This window comes from Perissodus microlepis, chromosome 22, assembly GCF_051167445.1.
Source record: "Perissodus microlepis isolate ML-2025 ecotype Zambia chromosome 22, ASM5116744v1, whole genome shotgun sequence".
Taxonomy (NCBI): Eukaryota; Metazoa; Chordata; class Actinopteri; order Cichliformes; family Cichlidae; genus Perissodus; species Perissodus microlepis.
The window spans coordinates 11,632,234-11,652,831 of record NC_140481.1 but is presented as its reverse complement, the minus strand read 5'-3'; the positions used below and the strand labels follow the sequence as shown (position 1 = coordinate 11,652,831).

Below are 20,598 nucleotides of genomic sequence, written 5' to 3'. Positions count from 1 at the left end.
AAGAGAGCCCAAGATTTGATGAAGGTGTTGGATTAGAGAAATAATGTGCATGTTTTTGTGTGTAAATGTCCTTGTCTGTGTCTTGTGAGTGTCATTTAAATGTGGCTCAGGTATGGAAAGTCTTTGAATCCACATATTTCCCTGGAGAGCCAATGTGAAAAGCGTAAAAGACCTAATCAAAGGATGCCTGAGACAAGAAAACAGAAAGACATAAAGACTGCTCAGTGAAGAGGCTGACAGCACCTCGGGCGCATTTTGTAATACAATTTTCAGGGCCGGGTTGACCAAATGCCGGATCGGGCCAACTCGTCGACGTGCTGTCTTCTCACCAACCAGACCCGAACTCGCAGCCAAACGCGCTTTTGTGCCATGTTGTTTGTCTGAAACCGAGGAGGTAATTTATGTATTATTTGGTTATGGTTCATTAGTGTGGAGAATTGGAAGTGGGGTGAGGGAGTTTTTCGAAGCCACACACTGGGTCCATCTGCTCTACCAGATTGGCCAAACAATATCACACACTGCAGTGAATGTTGCTGGGAGTGAGTTAAGGGTAAGTAACGCTGTCTTGCCGAAACATTGTTTCTCACTTCATTTAAGGACAGTTTGCCAATGAGTTGTAGGGCTGCGGCGCATAAACAGGTAGAGTTCTCAAATCAGTCGACTGCTTGTACATCAAATCCTATCTGAGCGCGAGCCAAGAAACAGGAAGCTTTGGGGTCAATGTGGAATTGGTTAAGTGTCTGATACCTTAAACAACTCTAATTGAGGTAGGGAGACTTAGGAAGATTTAACACTGCTCTCTCAAGCAAAGCCCCTAACATAGATGCTGTGTCTAATTTACAGCTTCCTCAGCATCTGTGTATTTGCTAGGAAGTGAGGTAGTCCGCTTCAAGGCTGAAACAAAAATGCAGAACAAACAGATGTGCAACACAATCCTTAAACCAAGTGGCCCTCTGTGACCACTCGTGAACAGATACGTTTGGGTCCCCTGAACAATGTGCTGCGGTCAACTGTGCTTAGACATGAGACAACAAAATGCTGTTTGCTCCAATCTATCAGAGGCCCTTAGTGCAGCTGCACTGATCACGAGCCGACAGTTGTTTGTTTTCAGAATTCCTGCTAGGAGGCGCACGTTAATAATGACACCCAATCAGGCCATAGCAGAAACAGGGAGGTTGCGATCAGGATGCTGCAGCGCAGACAACCCATTCTTTCACTGGAGAATGTTTTCACACTGGTAATCGTATCCGCTCTGGACTACACTGAAGGGAAAGTTAAAAAGAAACAATCTGCAAGGTCGATAAGCAGCAGAGGGTAAATGCACTCTCTCTGTGCCAGAGGAAGAATTTTAAAATGTGAGCTGTTCGGGGGATAAAGCTGCGCAACCGTCTTGAAATCTGCTATTTTGTTCACAATTATAAGATGCTGGATGTGGAAAAAAAAAAAGCCAAAATGAACACTTTAATTCTAATGGAAATGCAAAAAAACAAAAAACTCTTTCTCCCAGCGTCACTGTTTTTTATCCAATTAACCAAATACTGCATTGCTTTAAGAAAAGACATGTACCTGTGTACTGCAGCACAAATCCATTGCTGCTGAGAGAGGCGTCGCTGCGGAAAGCCAAGAAGAGCGTGTTGGAGCTGCTCTCAATGCGATCGGGAACATCTGTGCCATAAAAGCTACCCAACAAGGGGCTGAGGGAGTCCGGTCCATCATAGATGTGCAAGAAGTCATAACTTGGCTCCAAGCTGAACCTGGTTAAAGAGAATAACATTAAAAATATAATCACATAACTGCTGCTTAGTAAGGTAACATAGCTTTACTAGGATGACTTTGAAAATAAAATGCGAAAAGTGGAAAAGGTTAAAAGATCAACTGAAGCATAAATCCCCCCCTCTGTTGAAAAGTCAAAACATATGCGTTGACATTTTTTCCTTTTTTTCCCTACTGAATGCTTACTGGTTGAAGGTCAGAGAGATGACATAGTCCTGTGTGACAGTAACTGTCCAGTCACACTCTCGTCCGTGAGGATACGGTTCAGGATAGTCTGGAGACAGAATCAGCCCACTAGGACCTGTCAGGTTCCCGCCACATGGAGCTATGACAAGGAAGAAATCCATTACAGTTCACTGCAGTCAAGGAGTAAACAGCACTGGACAGAAACTGAACTGCTATCAAACAACAGAGCTGATCTCAGTTTATCTTAAGATGCTGGAATCTTTCATTTTTCATTGCATAGATGTGTGTTTCATTTTATTTGAGAACTCAGTGATAAATGTTCTTCCTAGCATTTATTGTTGGGTAAGACCAACACATTTCTAGTATGAGCCTCCATCACCCCAGTTAAAAATAAATAAACAACAAATATGATCAAAACAGAGGACACACAATTGTATGGTGTACACTGCAAGTGAACCTCAAATAAACTATATATAGATTACAACTACATGATGCTGCCAAACAAAAAGAGTCTATATAAGTGAGGAAAATATGCAATGTTTAAGCTGGAAGACGGATAAAACAGAAGTCCTATTAAGTAGTTAAAATAGACTGCAGGAAACAACTCAACAGTAAATCTTCTTTAAGCCTTTTGGACTTTGATAGCCTGGATCTATATAATGTTTTTTTCCCTGCGATTGTGCAGATGGTTGATTATAGCCAAAAAGAGTTTGTTGTTCTCAAAATAAATACTAATCAGTGAGTGTTGGGATTGTGTTTGATCACCAAGTGTCCCTAAGCTTTGGAATCTGACAAACTGCTACCTTTAAATTTTTATTTTTTTAATGCATTGCACAAGCGATCAAAGTGACAACTTATAATGAAAATCAATTTGAAAAACAAACGAAAAACTTACTGGTCAAAAATTGCCCTAAAACAACACAGCTACATAGCTGTAAGAACCTCAGCTCCTACTCTATGTGCTGTGCAGCTTCCCTTGGAGCAGCAGTTGATTGATCTAACTGAAACCTAGCTAATGCACACAGATGTTCTCTTACCTCATTCTCACCTGTGTCAGAAGTGTCCGATTGTTCGCCAAAAATGATCTAATTAAGCCAAGTGCTAATTAAATAAGGCAGCTAATCACAAGCTCTTAATTGCTATTGTTAAAGACTTCACACTGTTTAGCAGAGAACCACGTGCGATAATATATTAACACAAAGACTGTACAAAGAGTGTAGGTCTGACTGAGAGGTCTGTGTTGTTATTGAGGAACAGGATAATCAGATCTCTCTGTCTGCCGCAGTGACTTCAGTAAATGTCGAGGGAACATGGCAATCAGGTTTGCCACTTAAGATTCACTTAAGGAGTCTGTTAAGTAATCGAGTTAGGAATCTGTATTCTCTACCTGTTCCACAAAAGTCAGGCCAGTAAGAGGAGATATACAGTAGACTGTATTAGGCAGGCGGCAGGAAATAATACGACTATAATAAAATACGAGGAGCCTCAGTCTTAGCACTTGCACAGCAGTAGTAAAGCTGTGATCCTCATCCATACAGGCTTTCGTAATACGGATGGGGTTATGTTGTAGAGTACCTGTGCATGTAGGAGGGTCTGGCTGCCAGAAGAAGCGACCATTGATTTCAGTGCAGGTGATCCTGTTGGCCCCCTGCAGGATGTAACCCGGATCACACTGAAACACCACATGGTCTCCGGGTTCCCTGCTGTCGCCACCGCGGGTCCCATTAGTAGGCATGCCTGGGTCATTGCAGGAGGTTGCAGTAGACACTGAAAGAGCAAAGAAAGGCTCAGTGAGTGAAAGAGCATTTAATGGTGCACGATTAGAAGATGAAAAGAGGGTATTATTGTCATCTCCTGCAGTGAAATGTGTGAGAGCTGAAACTGGTCCCACCCAGTCATGTTCATTTAACATTCCCATCACTTCCTATCATCCTTCCCCCCTCTCTCTCTCTCACCAGAAAACTGAAGAGCGAAGCCTTGTTTGCTGGTGAAGAAGTCTGTGGTGAACTGCAGGTTGATAGTGTTAAAGGTGCTGTGGACGTCTTGGGGCAGCACTGAGCCACTTAGCTCCCTCAGCAGGACACCTCCATCCTGGGGCCCATCCCAGATCCGAAGCACATCATGGACCTCTTCCGTGTGGAAAACTAGGAAATGAAGACTGAAAAAGAAAAAAAAAAAAACCCAAACAAATAAATAAAAAAACAGACTTCAGAGGCACTGACAGTTGATGGACGAGTCTTTGTGATGAAATTAATGGAAAGCAACCTCAGACAAAAAAAATACACAAAACACCTCTGAAAAAAAAGAAGAAAACCCTTATATGTAGCTTCCATCCCCATCCTTCCTGTCTTTTAATATTTAATTATGTTACAACCCACATGTCCTTCTGATGGAGGGAAGACAAGAAAGGACTACAATTGTTTTTCAATACATATTAAGAAAAAATTACCCCTGTGATAAAGCAACAGGTATAACGTCCGCATTTTCTAAAATGCAATGATGCGTCTGAAGACAACCAGGAGAAATAAACGGATTACCTCAAACCGTATATATTAAAGAATCAAATTACAACAGGTAATGTGATTAAAGGAGGCAATGACAATAGAGGAAAGACAAAAACACAGTTAAGGTCAAGTGTAAACGAGGGAAACAAATAACTTTTTAAAGTGAATCACCGATGCCGGATCCAGAGCATTCAAGGGATGTTCCACAATGTCAGTCAAACAGATACATCTGCCACAGCATTTAATAGTTTCAGTCTAGACATCAGAAAGCTGATGCTGTCAAAATATCTACCCTTCACTTTGGCTTAGACAGCTGTCAGCCAGCTGGTGGTCCGATGGATGTGAAAAGCACTATAGCGTGCGGTACATGTGTGCCTGTTTGTAAGTGCGGTAGCCTCGACTGTGCCGTGATTCATAATGACGCATAGTTCGCAGTGACTGCGTGTACGTTGGATTTTGGACAAGCTGTGGAGGAGTAAAAGGGCAGAAAGTAGTGCAAGCTAGATCAGGCGGCATTTGTTGACTATCACTCAATACAAAAGTCTTTGCAGCTTTAACCTGCAAGAGAGACTCAAACGTGTATTTATGATCATTTAAATTGTTGCTTTGATTTTTTCTTCTCTCTCTCTGAAACACACTGCTGTCTGGCAAGCCTTCAAAATAGGTGACTATAAAGTAATGAGGATGTGCTAAACTGTTGTGCTGACACAGAATAAAAGCATTTATCGCACAGTTTATTTGTCTTCTAATGTGCTGCAGCAATAGAAACACAGTCTCTAATGTTGCTTCAAGCGCACTACTTGTACAAATTCACCGATACACCTTCAATAAGAGCTCAGATGTGCACAGGCCAGAGGCTACCCGCACATGTGCCGTTTGTGTTTGTTTGTGTGTGGATTTTGTATTGGTGCAAAAATGTCAGAAAATACTAAATGGTGGTGCAAAACTTTAGCGGGAAATTAACTTGAAAATCCACCAGAAAAAACAACTTTATGCTAATTCTCTAACAAACATTTTGGACCGAGGCAAATTCCTGACACTTTCCCTCATGTTTCAATAATTATAGCATTAATGCAAAGCAAACAGCTGCATTCTGTTATAGGAATATAATGCTTACGCTGCACTTAAGTTCATTTGTTTTAAAGAAAACAATTTGTAGAGCTGTGTATATTTCTATTTCTATTTTGTGAAGAATCTTATGCGAGCTTTAAATTTCTATAAATTTTACCAGTGCTCACTTTTTAAAGAAAAAAAAGACAAAAATCTGTGACTTGAATGGTAATCTGTTTCCCAGTATCCTGTGAATGCTGGGGATCATGGTACTTCATGTGCTTTTACTATTCTCATGGCTTTACACACAGACCCACACAGAGCCTTGAGGTATAGATGATGCAGAGGAGAAACAGCAACCCACTGATATGTCGGGTTTAGCAACAAGTTCCCACCGTTTCTGCATAATTGGTGTCAGACTCTGATTCCCATACTGTCTGATGTGTGAGCAGCAGCCAGAGGCTACCCGCACAATGTGCCGTGTGTGTGTCTGTGTGTGTGTGTGGATACTGTACGTAACCTACTTGACAAGTGCTGTCGCTATGCTTGTGAAAGAAGTGCACATAAAACAAACATGTGCAGACAGGCGGACCAGTAAATATTCACATAAATGAACACCGATAGCTATTTTAAAGGACACGCAGCATTACATAGTCTTACATAAGCTTTGATGCTTTTTACACAGATACGAACACACGGACGTAAACCTGCTACATTTATCAGGCACACTGGAGCCTTTGTGGGTAATGTGATATAATACTCTCGGATTAAAATGCTATAAATCCTGATGCACATGTCACTTATTTTTACACCACTGTCTGCTAATGGTAAAAACACTTATTGTTGGCATGGCTCTTAGAAAACTGTGAGTTTCTTCTCCTAAATGTACCACTCTAATAAACAAAAACAACAAAAAAAGAAAGAAGAAAAAAAGACCTCTGGGCTGCTGCCACTGCAAACAGAAGTCTGATGAAACAGATCTCAAACTTTCAGTGGTTTGAATCAAAACGTGGGTGTAAGTGTGACCTTTTTTTTTTTTTTTAAATCAACTCCTGCTGAAGAGCACTTGAGCAGGACAATTGACTCTGAAGTGCAGCAGCAGAAGAAAGCGACTCTCCTTGACGGCTCACAGGTGTAAGTAAGCAAACCTTTTGCACATGCCACAATTGCGATGATCTACTGAAGCATTTCTCACATGACCCCAAGCGTCATTATATTTGTAGTAGTTCGAGTGTTGCTCTGCTAATATTCCACATGCTGACTATTCCCTTCACTTTAAGCAAACAAAGACTGTGTTCAAAGGTCTCCATCCCGGTCATGTACGTGCCTCTGGCAGTTAGATGCTTGTTATGCAAATGCTGTTATGAAACCCTCAGGTACTATGATCCACTTACGCTCCACCTCCCCATACTTTAGACAGGAGATGCTGAAATGTTTCACTGAATTTGCCAGATTGAATAAATGAATAAAACCAAAAAAATATTTTTTTTTCAAATATATGTATGGGCATCTGCCTTCTTGTTTAGACATATAAATGTGTGCTCTTGTGTGTGTGTACTGAGACAATATTGATTTTGTGCTTGAGCATAATGGGTTTTTTGGGAGTGGGGGATTTGCCTAATCCAGAATGTCAGAATCAAGCACAAGTCACGTGTTGGACCGACTCACGTGTAGAAGAATCTCAAGCCTTAAGTCAACCAAGCTGTGTAATAGCATTGTGCTCGATTTCCAGATGTGTGTGTTAAATAAAAGAAGGAATGGTGTGTGGAAAGAGAGAGGTGTAATGAAACAAGGAGCAAACACAAGATCAATGTTAATCATTGCTGGGTTGCTGGAAGAAGAGAATACTAGCAGGAGAATAAGAAGTTGATGGCAAGCAAAGGAAGCTCTGGATATAAGGATGAGCAGTTGGACTGACAGGATGGACGTGGGGGTGCATGTCGGGATAACTGGTTTCTTTTATAGAGCATCTGAATACCGCATCTTTTTTTCTGAGTCGGGAATGAACACTCGCATGTGAGGGATGCGAAGAGAGTGACATCTAGAATACAGAAGGAGAGTAAGAGTCCTGCAGGACGATTGTAAGAACACATGCTGACATTAGAGCTCTCAGAAGAACACGTGCAAGACCATTGAGAATGTACTCGTCTTTTAAAGAACCAATCGTCCTGGCAGGCATTTTTCTTTGACTATTCCCTGATTATTTTTTTTCAGAGGGACCAGGACCAGGAAGACAAATGTTACTTTCCAACTAGGAAGCAAGCCTCCCCACTTAACTCAAGTACTTTGCGCGGGTTGGGGCGGGAGTGAGGTACAAGAAAGATGAATGAAACAACATATTGAGAAAAGTGGGTATTACAGTATATCCCGCTAAGGAAAAGGAAATTTGGATCTCTGCGTGCAGTTATCGTTTTGTGGAATCACAGGGAACCATGTTTTGAAGTTTACGGTGAGGGGTCTCCTTTTACACTCAGTCCCCTCTTAGCAAGATAAAATGGTTCAATCAAGTGTCAGAGGAATCGCCGCGAGGAGACGAGATGGAGAAGAGAAGGATGGAAGAGATTTCTTAGGTCTCTTTTGATTCTGCCTTAACTATTTTGTATTCATATGATAGAAATAGAGAGTGTCGAGAATCTCTCATATGAATACAAAACAGTCTAGCTGCAATCAAAAGTCCTGTGGGGAGTCTTCAGAGTAGGTGCATGTGTGCATGAAGATGATAAATAAGTAAGTATGTGCGAATGTGTATGGATATGTGTGGTGTGAAGGGAATGACAAAGAAAAGAGATGTAGAGCGAACACACTCCTGCAACTCTTTTTTAAAACTAATTGAGAGCGTGTGTATAAAGCAAATGTCACAGTGAAAGCTAACCTCATCAATAAGTGTAAATGTGGCCTCTGTGGGACTGTCCCTGTGGGATCATTCATCAGGATGGAGACGCATTTATACAGCAGGCTTTAAAAAAGACGGAACAAACGAGACAGTACGGTCGGCATCTCTTCGCCGGCTGGACACCTGAAAAACTCTGCGGTCACGCGATCTTTGTCCAGTTCATTTACTGTGAGGCACATGATGTAATAGCATGTAAGCAGTGCTATCATGCAGAAGAAAGTAAGGTTGCAATTATTCTTAGGCAGGAAAAGGTGTGAAAGAAATTGGAAAATGAATCAGTGAGATAAAAGCAGAGGCTGAAGACGCCCCCCCCCCAAAAAAAACCACCTCATGGTACCCAGCCTCTTATCATTCCCATTTCGTCATCGTTCTGGCATCTTATAGACAAGTGCAAAGTGTCCTTTGGTATTGATGCCTTGATGTGGTGAGTTTATGGTAATGGTGAGACAGGTTTGTCACTCTAAACTCACATATGGATGCTTGTAAAGTGGGTAAGTGTCATGGTTACACTGTGAAAGAGCATTATTGAATAAGAAGACTTATCTTTTTGTCTCCAGTAGTGCAGAGGTTGGTGCACCAACACCAAATAATAGCTTGTGTTATCACTGACGCCAAATCCTTCTTCTCACATACATGTTGTGAAATCAGGCCCAATCTTATCTTAAAGACCTCATAGTACCATGTCACCCACACAGAGCACTTTGCTGTCAGACTGCAGGCTTCCTTGTGGTTCCTCGGATATTTAAAATTAGGAGACAGACCTTTCAGACCCTCTTCTGTGTAAAGGTTAGGACACCCCTACTTTTAAGATTAGGCTTCAAACTTTCCTTTTTGATAAAGCTTATAGTTAGGGCTGGATAAGGTGAGACTGAACCTTCTCTTAGTTATGTTGCAATAGGCATCGACTGCTGGGGGTTTGCCATGATTGACTGTTTCTTCTTTTTTCACCACTTTTCACTCTTTATGTGTATACACCACTCTGCATTTAATCATGAGTTATTACTAATCTCTGGCTCTCCTCCACAACATATCTTTTGTCCTGTCTTCCTCGCATCACCCCAACTGGAAACGACAGATGGCTGCCCTTCTCCGAGTCTGAGTATGTCGGAAGATTCTTCCCGTTAAAAGGGAGTTTTTCCTCCCCACTGTCACCAAATGCTTGCTCATAGCAGCTTGCCTGATTGTTGTTTTTTTCTGTATTATTGTAGGGTCTTTAATAATACAAAGTGCCTAGAGGTGACCGTTGTTGTGATTTGATGCTGTAAATAAGACTGAATTCAACTGAATTGACAGAACTGCAATATTTGATGCAGTGGGATGAGGCTGACCACATTTAGTTTCTTCTCAGATTTATCCTTTATTCCAATTATAGCACTGATGCCTTGCAAACAGTTAAAACCAAGTTCAATATCATAAATCCAATCATGTTATAAGTGACCAAATTAGAGTATATGTTTTCTTACTGAACACTGTGTTTAAGATGAACATTTACAGCTTCATTGTTAAGTTTACTATGTGGTCTGCAGCAGTAACCACTGAATGTTACCTCAGTAAAATGGCTCATTGCCTCCCTTATCATCGCAGTTCATTTTGATCTTGTTATTATCTCTTCATGCCTATATTCCACTCTTTGCCTCCTACCTATATTTTAATTCCATCAATGTCCCCAGGTAACCCTGTCTCTAGGCTTTATATATGTAAGCGGTCACTCAGCATAACTTCTGGTCTCTCACACATACTCAGTACAGTTTGATTAGTGTGCTACCTTCAGCTACACCACTTGATACACAAGGAATCCCTGGGCTAATGCATTGCAAATTCCTCTCAATAATGAATTTCATGCGTAGGATCAAAGACATGAGCCGGAGCATACCTTCTAGAGGAATGCCAGGGAGCCAGAGGAAGGGACGACACTAATGAACCTAAACTAGCAATCATGAGGGACCTGGGAATGTCAGATGTTCAAGATATGCAGCGGCATTCACACATACACAAATCTACGATGACGACATGCCGTACATGTCTTTTTAAAGACATGTTTGCATTGTTTGGGATGGAAAATAGATATGAATCAGACACTAACCAAACAAAAACACAGAAGTCCTGAAACAAGGAAGAGTGGCACGATTAAAAGTGACGCATTAAAAGGATTAACACTATGGCAAAACCTCTGCTGTTGTGTTTGGGTGAGTGTTGTTGTCTATATTTGTGACTAGATATTACTCCTCATCAGTTATGATTTATTTCAGTTCAAGTATACTGGAATACAGAGGCACACATCAAATAACAGTGTAGTGCATATATAAACATGCATTAGGCATGATATACATTATTAGGATGAGTATGAGATCTTGTAGTGGAAGTTAATCCAATTAGTGATAAGAGATCATAGATCTCCCACTTGAACCTTTTTATTGTGTACCTATGGATTTAGGGGATTCTCCCAGAGGCTGAGGTACACTGTGCCATGAGGCTTACACAATTATTTTATCAGATTTAATTGATGCTCCATCACAGCACACTGATCCAGTTATCCAGTACTATTCTGAATAAATGATGCATTTCTATAGCATTCTATATATCTATATCTATAGCTATATATCTATACCATTGTATGTATGTATATAATATACACACACATATATATATACACATATACATATATATATGTGTATATACAATTTTAAGACTTGGTAAGGACCAGATTATTTTTTTACCCTGAGATATAAAACCTTAGAATTTAAAGAGAATGCACTTTGTTTTTACCATGACCATGGCTTTAACATCCTAATGACTTCATCATGTGTAAAATGTTTTGTTGTGACACTGCAGGCTCAAAAGAACTCAGTAAACTCTTGCGCAATCTTACATTTATAAGAACACAAACTGAGTGATTAAACAAACACACAGAAGCCTGAAGGTGTTTTTCCTTCCTCCGAGGGCAAGAGTAATGGCTACGTATTGAATTATGGAGGTAAGATGAGGTGAGGCGAGGTAAAGAAGAGCAAACAGTTTCATTAACAGACTGACAACACCAGGGGGTGAAACGATGAAAATACTGAATACAAACGTAAGTTTCTATTGATCAAAAGTGCAAAAGTATCAAACAAGGAATGTATCAAAACCAATACAACCTGCAAGATCTCTCAAAAACTCAGAGCGCTTGACTTTCTTTTTTTGTAGTCTGACATCTTTAGACTCAGAGGAGGCATTTCCTTTCAACCAGTTGTAACTCAGCTGTTGGCCAACAGTAGCTCACTGAAGATTGATTACACAGCAGCCTGTGAAAGTGATGAATACCACTGCAAAAGGGGGGTGGGCTAAATTGGAAGTATATTGAAAGGTGGTAGATTGAACGAAAGCCTGTAAAAAACAATGTAATCAGAAAACTAGACGGGGAGCAAAAAAAAAAAAAAAAAAAAAAAAAGAAACCAAGGACTGTTGTTCAGACCTTATAGTGCTTCCTGGGGCCGCCTCGATGGTCCACATGCAGTGCAGGTTGTGCTCGTATGGTGCCGGGTAGCCCGGAGAGAGGATACGACCGGAAGGCTCGATTTTGATGGTGCCACCACACTCGGCTGAAAAGTAGAGTGAAAGCAGCGAGGGGGAATAAAAGAAGTTAATAATGATTGCTACAACAAAGGTTAGCATACTTAACAGACCAAAAGTTGCATTACCGCACTTCCAGTAAAGTACAGCTCATCGCTTCCCTCTCATCATTATTAATTATTGATATAGCAGTCAAATCCTCCAATGTGACAGACTCCATCATGTAGTTTGAAATTTGAATGATAGGAGGGAGAGCGGCCAAGTTAATACACTCTGTGTCTCTTTGGCTCAGCAAAGGCAATTCACCATCTTAACCGTGATCTCATCTTTGAAAGCTGATGGAATTGTTGACTGAACAACACAATATTCAATTCATCAGACTCCAGTTCACTGCCACTTTTAAGGAATTGTGAAGAGTGTCAAACAAAAGTATAGGTGCGCAACATGATAGGCTGTGAATGACTTGCTCATCAAACGAGTGCCATTGTTATGAGTGTGTGTTTAGTACTAGTGGCTGCAGTCAGTATGATCTCTCTAGTATCATATCACAGTTCACAAAACATAACCAACATAAACTCAGTCTCTAGAAAATTGTCAACACAAAAACACATTCTGGGAAACAGCAAAGCAAAAATCAGAGCGCCAAAACAATCTGTCAAGAAAAAGGGGAACAAAATCGGGTTCTTTTCCAGTAACTTAAGTAATAAAGTGCTTTCAGAAATACTATGACTGAAAAGCAATTTTCAGCCCTTCCTTCAATTACCACAAATTACTCTGAATGAAAAAAAAAGAAGAGAAAAAATGTTTAACATCAGATTTTAAGTGTTTTTTTGTTCCCGTTTTGTGAGGCCACTCTAACTGACAAGAAGATGTTAAAAGTGGCTCGTGTTTCTTTTCCTTCCCCTGAGAGAAAAATGGATCCTTCAAACAGAAGGAAAATTGAGGTCTGGAAATCATACTGATGATGATGGTGATGATGGTCTGTGAAATCCATCAGTGACAAGTAGGCCTTGTACTTCAATACAGCAACTAAACACAGACACGCAGGGAGAAAAACAGAGAATAGGAAGGGGAAAAAGGGGACTGACTGCAGGAGCACTTAAATTAACATAAGATTGTAGTACTTTACAAACTGACCATCAGAGAGGGAGAAGCTGTGATTTCTCCACAAACAGACAAAAATACTTTGTTACCTTTTATGCTGCAAATATGTTATTTCTTCTAAATGCAAACAAATATATTTCTGTCTTTCAAACCTCCTTATACAGTACATTATACACCAAACAGGCATAACATAATGGCCCACATCCTCACTTTAGGTTTGACAGCATTTTAGTAGATAAAGGTGAATGGCTTAAACATGAATTGAGCTGCAGTTTGGGGAAGCCCTCGAAGAGGACTGGTGGCGGCTCCCGAGTCTGGCAGATCCCCATGTACTAAATAGAAGTGAAAGAATTGAAAACGGGCGAGAGAGTGGGGCATGAAAACAAGGACGAACAGCTTGTAGAACTGGGGGATCATATATAGATAAGAACCGGAGAGAGTATGCTTGGAGGTGTGGTCCCGCTCCTGAAATTCAGATACTTTATCTCCAAATATTCCATATATCATGGGATATATCAGGGAGCAAATGAAAAGTTTTTCTTGATAGTTGATGTATTAGAAACGAGGAAAATGGGCAGGCACAGCAATTTGAGCGAGTTTGACCAAATTGTGATAGCCGGATGACTGGGTCAGAGCATCTCCAACACTGCAGCTGTTCTGGGGTGTTTCTGGTCTGCGGTGCACTATCTATCAAAAGTAACAGTGGTAAACTAATGCTGAGTGATGGCCTGCATGGTCCGATTCAATGAATGAGCTACTGTAGCTCGAACTACTGAAAAAGTTCATGCTGGTTCTGATAGAAAGGTGCCAAAATAGACACAGAGCATCGCAGTTTGTTTGGGGCTGCATAGCTGCAGACCAATCTGGGTGCTCATGCTGACCGCTGTGCACTGAAAAAGCCCCAACAATGAGTATGTGAGCATCAGAATTGGACCACGGAGTAATAGAAGAACTTGGCCTAGTCTGACAAATTCTGTTTTCTTTTGCATCATGAGGCTAACTGGGTGCATGTGCGTCGTTTACCTGGAAAACACCAGGGTGTACTAGCTGGCGGAGGCAGTGTGATGCTTTGCGCAATGTTCTGCTGGGAAACCTTGGGTCGAGCCATCAATGTGGATGTTTCTTTGACAAACAGGTCCGATCCATGGAGGCAACATCTCACAACTAGGTACCAGATACCACAGCACACCTTCACGGGTCTAGTGGAGTCCATGTCTCAACATGTGATGGCTGTTATAGCAGCAAAACGGGGACCAGCATAATATTAGGCAGGTGGTCATAATGTTATCCCTGACTGGTGTACATTTAAGTAACAACGATCACCATAGTTAAACGTTTCTTAAAAACATTAAGATATGGGGCGATGTGGCTCAAGAGTTGGCAGTTCGTCTTGTAATCGGAAGGTTGACGGTTCGAGCCTCGGCTCCGTCAGTCTCGGTCGTTGTGTCCTTGGGCAAGACACTTCACCCATTGCCTACTGGTGGTAGTCAGATAGCCTGGTGGCGCCAGTGTCCGGCAGCCTCGCCTCTGTCAGTGCGCCCCAGGGTGGCTGTGGCTACAATGTAGCTTGCCATCACCAGTGTGTGGATGACTGAATGTAGTGTAAAGCGCTTTGGGGTCCATAGGGACTAAGCAAAGCGCTATACAAATACAGGCCATTTACCCAAAAAATAAAAATATGAACATATCATTCTTCACACTCCTGCTGAGGCTTTCAGTCTATTTTCAAGCTTTTCCTACCCCTTATTCTTTTTTTGTGCTGAAGAAAACTTGCTGTTTCGTGGATTGAAAAGGCAGTGATCTATCACAGTAAGACAAAGCCATCGCTTTCTTCTTGCCTTATGACCTAAGAAACTACCGCTCAATGCTGCCATAGCAGTATAACTCCCCGAACCACTCTACCCCTTCAATCTCTGCCTCCACATTCATCAAAGTTCAGCTCAGCGTCTCTTCCTTTTGTCTCAGTCTTAGTGGTTTTATTTTTTTCCTTTTTTTCCCCAGAATGCTTTTTCAGTATGATCCCAAATGAAACCCATGAAGTCATGTTGCTGCTTTGCAAATATGGAATTTCTCTCTCTCTCGTTTTCTGTATAGTGGGTTATCATTTTTTAAATGACATTAGATGTGCACACATACCCGAACATAACAATAATAACATCCCGGTGTCCACATCGGAGCTTCTGTGTGAGATTCAACCTTGCAAATTTCTTCTTCTGTGACTTTCAGTATACACCAGACTCTCCCCCCCTTTTTTTAAACTCCGTTCTCCTTCCTGGCCCTTCCCGCTATACCCTTCCCATCTGTGCTCGGTGTGTCCTCACGAGAAAATAATCCCGCCATTACAAGCAGAAACAGTCCCTCATCTGCTCCTAAATTCACTCCGGATGTTAAGCTATCATCTGCAGTGAAAGGAGCATCGGGAGGACAAACGTGTTCGGGGAAATACAGTTTGGCGAATGTTGTTTATATCCAGACATGAAATTACCTGTCAGTTTGGTTCAGAAAGGGAGCAGAGCAACACTATTCTAATCACCTTGGCTGATGTCAAAGAACGCCTGTCTCCCTGGTTTTCTTCCTGACAATGTCCAAAAAATGGCTCTGGGTGGGTTAGCATGATACTATATATATATCTATATGTCTGTGTGCCAGAATATATGCATACAGTGTCTGCGGTGGCTGGCAATAAGTGACAGGTGACTTGTAGATGAACTCTGAAAATAAAATAGAGGGGTCTATCTTCCGCTAAACTTTCATGAAATTATCTCCATCAAACACATTTTGAAAGTCTTCAGAGTACAGACGGGGGGGTTAAAACCTTGCTTCCTGGGCTCAGGGTTGCTGCTGATATAGTGTCTTTTTTTAGAAAAAAAAAAACGGAGTGAAAGGGGGAATTTGCAATCATGATGCAATATGAATATAAAAAGAAAAAATTGAGCACAGTCATTTTGGATGAGATAATGCACTGAATTGCTGGGAAAGCAACCAAATGGATGCCCCAGAATAGCAGCGCTAAAACAAACCACAGAGCTTTTTTTCCAAACTGGTATATTCACATTGTTATTAGGAAGAGGAACTAGGTCATACATCAGCTAAAAAACTGAAGCCGGCTTGGATTAGCCGTGCAAACTATAAAGAAAACACAGATAAATGCTGTAATATATGAGGATGCAACACATAATGCTACTTTAACCGGAAATCTTTGCCTGATTTTAATACAATATATTGTAACAAATAGCAATGGAAGAAAAGGGAATTACACACTGATGAAAGACATGATACCATAGACTGATGTAAAAGTATGTGATACTACGCAACATGTCATGCTCTTACACACTACACTTGAATATGGAAACATATATATATATTTATATTATACGGCATTATAGGTCCACTTCACCACATTTCTGAGACAGTTTTAGTTTGTTCACTCCAGATCACTCAATCATGTCTGTCATTGTTTAAATAGCTTTTTTTTTTTACTTCTTATTGCTCAAATAACTTGTTTACATCCCTGAAATTCCCCCAAAATCTCACAGACCACTGATGCTGAGATACAGCTATGATGGCCCCTAACAACATTAGGACTGAGTTGGAAGTATTTTAATACAAATCACAATATTTTCCTAAAGTTTACCAAGTAATCTTGGTTGCTAAACTAACGTGGCTTCAGGGGTGGCTTTGGCTCACGAGGTACAGTAGGTCACCCGCTGATCGAAAGGTTGTTGATTTGATCCCCGGTTGCTCCAGTCTGCATGTCAAAGTATCCTTTTCCAAAATATTAAACTTGAAGTCACTTTTACTGTATTGACTGGAGTGTATATGCTAGATAGAAAGAACTCAGACGTAGAAAAAATGTGCTTGTGCATGTGTGAATGAGGCATGTTGTATAAAGCACTTTGAGTGCTCGAGTAAGAAAGTGCTATTTAAGAAACAGTCCATTTACCATTTAACCAGCGAGTGAAAGTGAAAATAAAAAGGACGGGCAAACCTCCCTATTAAAAATAACAACCCCCCCTCAAAAACTTTACCTACAAATGAAAGTCTTCCAGAGGGCAAACAAGTGACTGGTACCGCTTTAACTTATCTCTCTATGTCCATCATTGCTATGTCTGGTACTTAATGGCACCGGCACCAAAGGACACCTTGTGTGCATCTGTGCAACAGCAACAGTGTCTGACAGAAAGCAGTTTTTTAAGCCTTAGTTATTTTATTTTTGCATTGAAGTACGTAATTATTCATGTATGCAACAGTTGAATTTAGCATGTTAAGATGTCAAAAACCTGGGTTAAAAAAACCAAAACAAAACAAACTTAATAAAATGCAGTGCAAATCTAAACAGAGCACCCAGTCGGCTAAAGTCTTTGCTGTCTTAAAACTTCACACTTCAAAAATCTCCAGCCAAATTCAAAACGATCATGCTCACCAACACAGAGTGGAAGGGGGCTGTCCCAAGCCCTCCTTTCGCCCCTCAGGCAGGTGAGCACCTCAGGACCCTTCAGGGTGTAGCCCGGGTCACAGCTGTAAGACACGATGCTCCCTGCAAAATGACCCTTGTCCTCCCGCTTGTAGCCAAACTGGGGAACACCTGGATCCTCGCATTTCACGAGCTCGAAACCTTTAGCAGAGAGCGAGAGGTAAAAAAGAGGCAAATTCGGACGGAGAAGAAAGAAAGAATTGTTGTGCTTGTAATGCGCCAAAGGCAACAAAGAGAAAATTGGACAAAGCAAGCACAAACTACACTCAAAAGACTCTGAATTTTAAAAAAGTACATTGTATTTGTGTGCACAACAGAGTGAGTTACTTACTGGTGAAGTGTAGTTCAAAGCCTTTACTGGTGTTATCCGCATTGCTGATGAACTCGAGCCACATAGAGCTGGAGGTGGAGTTCAGGGTTGTGTCTAGCAGCTCGTTGCCTGTAAACACCCCCAGCAGGCGAGCCTTATTACTGCTTCCATCAAAGACCTGGACGGAAAAGAGAGAGAGAGAGAGAGTGGGAGGAAGTATTGGAATTAGGAGAAGCAGGTGCGCGCACGCAGATATGCTAACAAGGCGTCGTACAGACACGGGGAGGATACAACTCCCACCACCCTCTCACTTTGAGTATGTCATCCTCCTCCAGTCTGAAATCCCGTGCCCGTAGCTGAATGCCTTTGCCAGGCTGCGTCTGGATGGAGTAGATGCACTCGTGGTTGTTGCCGTAGTAACCGGGGTAGTTGGGTGAGAGCAGCACCCCTTGCATACCAGTCACGGATGAACCACATTCAGCTAGAGAAAAAGTAAGAGAGCAGAGACAGACAGAGAGAGAGAGAAAGAGGTGGTGGTGGTGGTGTTGGGGAGAGCAGAGGACATGTCAATCGCTATATGCTTGAAACTCCGAGTGTATTTATTTATGCTGTCATGTGCGGGGAGATGGGAGAGGTGATGGGGAGAGGAATATGGTCACTGACTAAACCTGAATGTTGAGTGGCACATCATCATAATCACACTGCAATCTGAATATGATTAACACTAATTTCAGCTCTATCTGAAAATTACTTTTTCTGAATCACATCAGGGGGGGAAACTTGGGGGAAGACAAAGTTTTCTCTTAAAAAAATGGCAGCCAGAATTTAAATGGCCACAAAGGCACCCTCCTTTTTTTAACTTTGAGAATGCACCCAAGTAAGATAAGGTAAGGTGATGGGGCTGTCTTGGAGGCATGTGGAGAAGAATCAAGTTTCTAAAATGAGGTTGAGAGTGATAGCAGTATGAAAATATCAAAATGTGTCTCTGGTGCCATCCTTCAAAGACCTGAATTCATCTGGAGGGCAAACCGAAAACCAGCAGCCAAAGCTTCAGACAACTAAACAGAAAGCAGAGCGAGTAGGTTTTTGTCAGGAAATTGACTGACCTACTTTACACACGCCTAAACTCTGCGAGCAAACATTTAGAAACAAATCATGTATTAACCGAAATGCACTGTGACGTCACCATCACGCTATTCACTCGAGTCTAATTGCTCGTTTTCAGCAGCGTGTTAAATTATCTGTGGTTCCAATTACGTTCCGAGTTTAGACACAAAAAATAAATTGAATGTGCAAATAAAGTAATTCGTGCAGTTTCCAGTGTTTCCACATTAAGTTCCATTTTAATGCTGCTTTTAGTTTATTAAAAGCTGCCACGCTGAGGACAAACACAAGTAGGTCAACGATTGCCATGGTCACTGATGTACCTATCATTATCGTTACGAGCATTAAGATGAATTCATTTTCATATCAGAGCTTAAATGCCCATTAAGGTTTGCTGCATCACAGAATCAACACACTGACCTAAATCTTCGCAGTCTGACCCAACATGTTTCACATGCATTAGCAACAAGCACCATCAATAATTAACATATTTAAGCTGTTTAATGCTGTCCTCATTAGAACGGTGGCACTATGTAATTTGGACAAAGTAAAAAAAAAGCTCCGTTTCTGGGAAGCTATCCAACGAAGAGACAAAACTTGTGTGTATGGAGGGATGATAATGAGGAGATTTGAAAGGGGAATGCCTTGCTGTCTAACGTGACTGACACTTCTGTACATTTCTTAATTGTGGGGGTGTGTGGAAGGCTAATGTGCTGGCATGGCATTGGGAGATTAGAGAGGTGGGGAGGCGGGGAAGTGACAAAAGCCAAAATAAAGCATGTGACCACCTACCAACACACCTTGGCAGAGGGGAGCTCCACACCCGCCTCCTGCCCCCTAAGCAGACCACCCTCGCTGGACCCTCCAGTCGGTAACCTGGGAAACAAGAGAAGATGAGGGCATCGCCCACTCCGTACTGCAATCCCTTTCTGGTGCTGTAAGGTGGAATTCCAGGATCTTCGCACGGCTCCAAATCATAATCTGGAAAATAGAGAGAAAAAAGTATGAATCTTCAGCACTGGCAAGTAAAGAAAGTGGAATAACAGTTTTGTCTATGTGGGGCTTTTTATCTGCGATGTGTAAATGTGTGAAACGGGCTAATTAAGACTTCTGTCATGCTACGAAAGTTAAGAAAATATTTCAAAAAGTAAAAGAGGGCTAAACCTTCTGAAATATGACACTTTTCTTCTAAACCCAAGTTCACGTCTAAGGATCAGAAGCCCATATGTCATTTATTAAGATTATTCAAGCAGAGCCTTCAAAGGGACTTTGCAAGTAATGAAACCATTCCAAACATAAAATCTTTCGTCCATTCAGCCACTGATAAGAATTCACACTTGCTATTTTAAGCAATCAATAACATCTCATTAGATTTTATAAGAATCTCTTTCTTCGGCGTCTTAATGTTCAAATCTAGAAATGCTGTGAGAACAAAGGAGGCAAATTATGCTCTCAGTAGTTAAAGGGTCATTAGTGCTCGTTTCTACTTTATTCATTTAAAATGAGTCCATTTTCTTGGTGTTAACCTATTTTACTATTCATTCTTGAGTACATGTAATCACAGATTTCCAGAGGACTGTTTGTATCAATAACTTTTTCAGAAACCATAATTATTAAAAATACATGAAGAAATGCATGATTAATGTTCTAA

At 41.2% G+C, this 20,598-nt stretch overlaps 1 protein-coding gene across 2 annotated transcripts in view; it reads right to left on the bottom strand.

Annotated features, from left to right (window-relative positions):
- csmd2 (CUB and Sushi multiple domains 2) overlaps nt 1-20,598 on the bottom strand; it is a 270,938-nt gene that overhangs the window by 85,065 nt on the left and 165,275 nt on the right. For both annotated transcript variants that reach the window (XM_084918556.1, XM_084918557.1), the window contains 9 exons: nt 19,740-19,928; nt 18,155-18,324; nt 17,865-18,021; nt 17,483-17,674; nt 11,858-11,984; nt 3,915-4,117; nt 3,535-3,726; nt 1,960-2,098; nt 1,567-1,754 (listed from right to left, as the gene is read on the bottom strand). In XM_084918556.1, the coding sequence (XP_084774682.1) occupies nt 1,567-1,754; nt 1,960-2,098; nt 3,535-3,726; nt 3,915-4,117; nt 11,858-11,984; nt 17,483-17,674; nt 17,865-18,021; nt 18,155-18,324; nt 19,740-19,928 (1,557 nt within the window). The remainder of the gene's footprint in view (nt 1-1,566; nt 1,755-1,959; nt 2,099-3,534; nt 3,727-3,914; nt 4,118-11,857; nt 11,985-17,482; nt 17,675-17,864; nt 18,022-18,154; nt 18,325-19,739; nt 19,929-20,598) is intronic.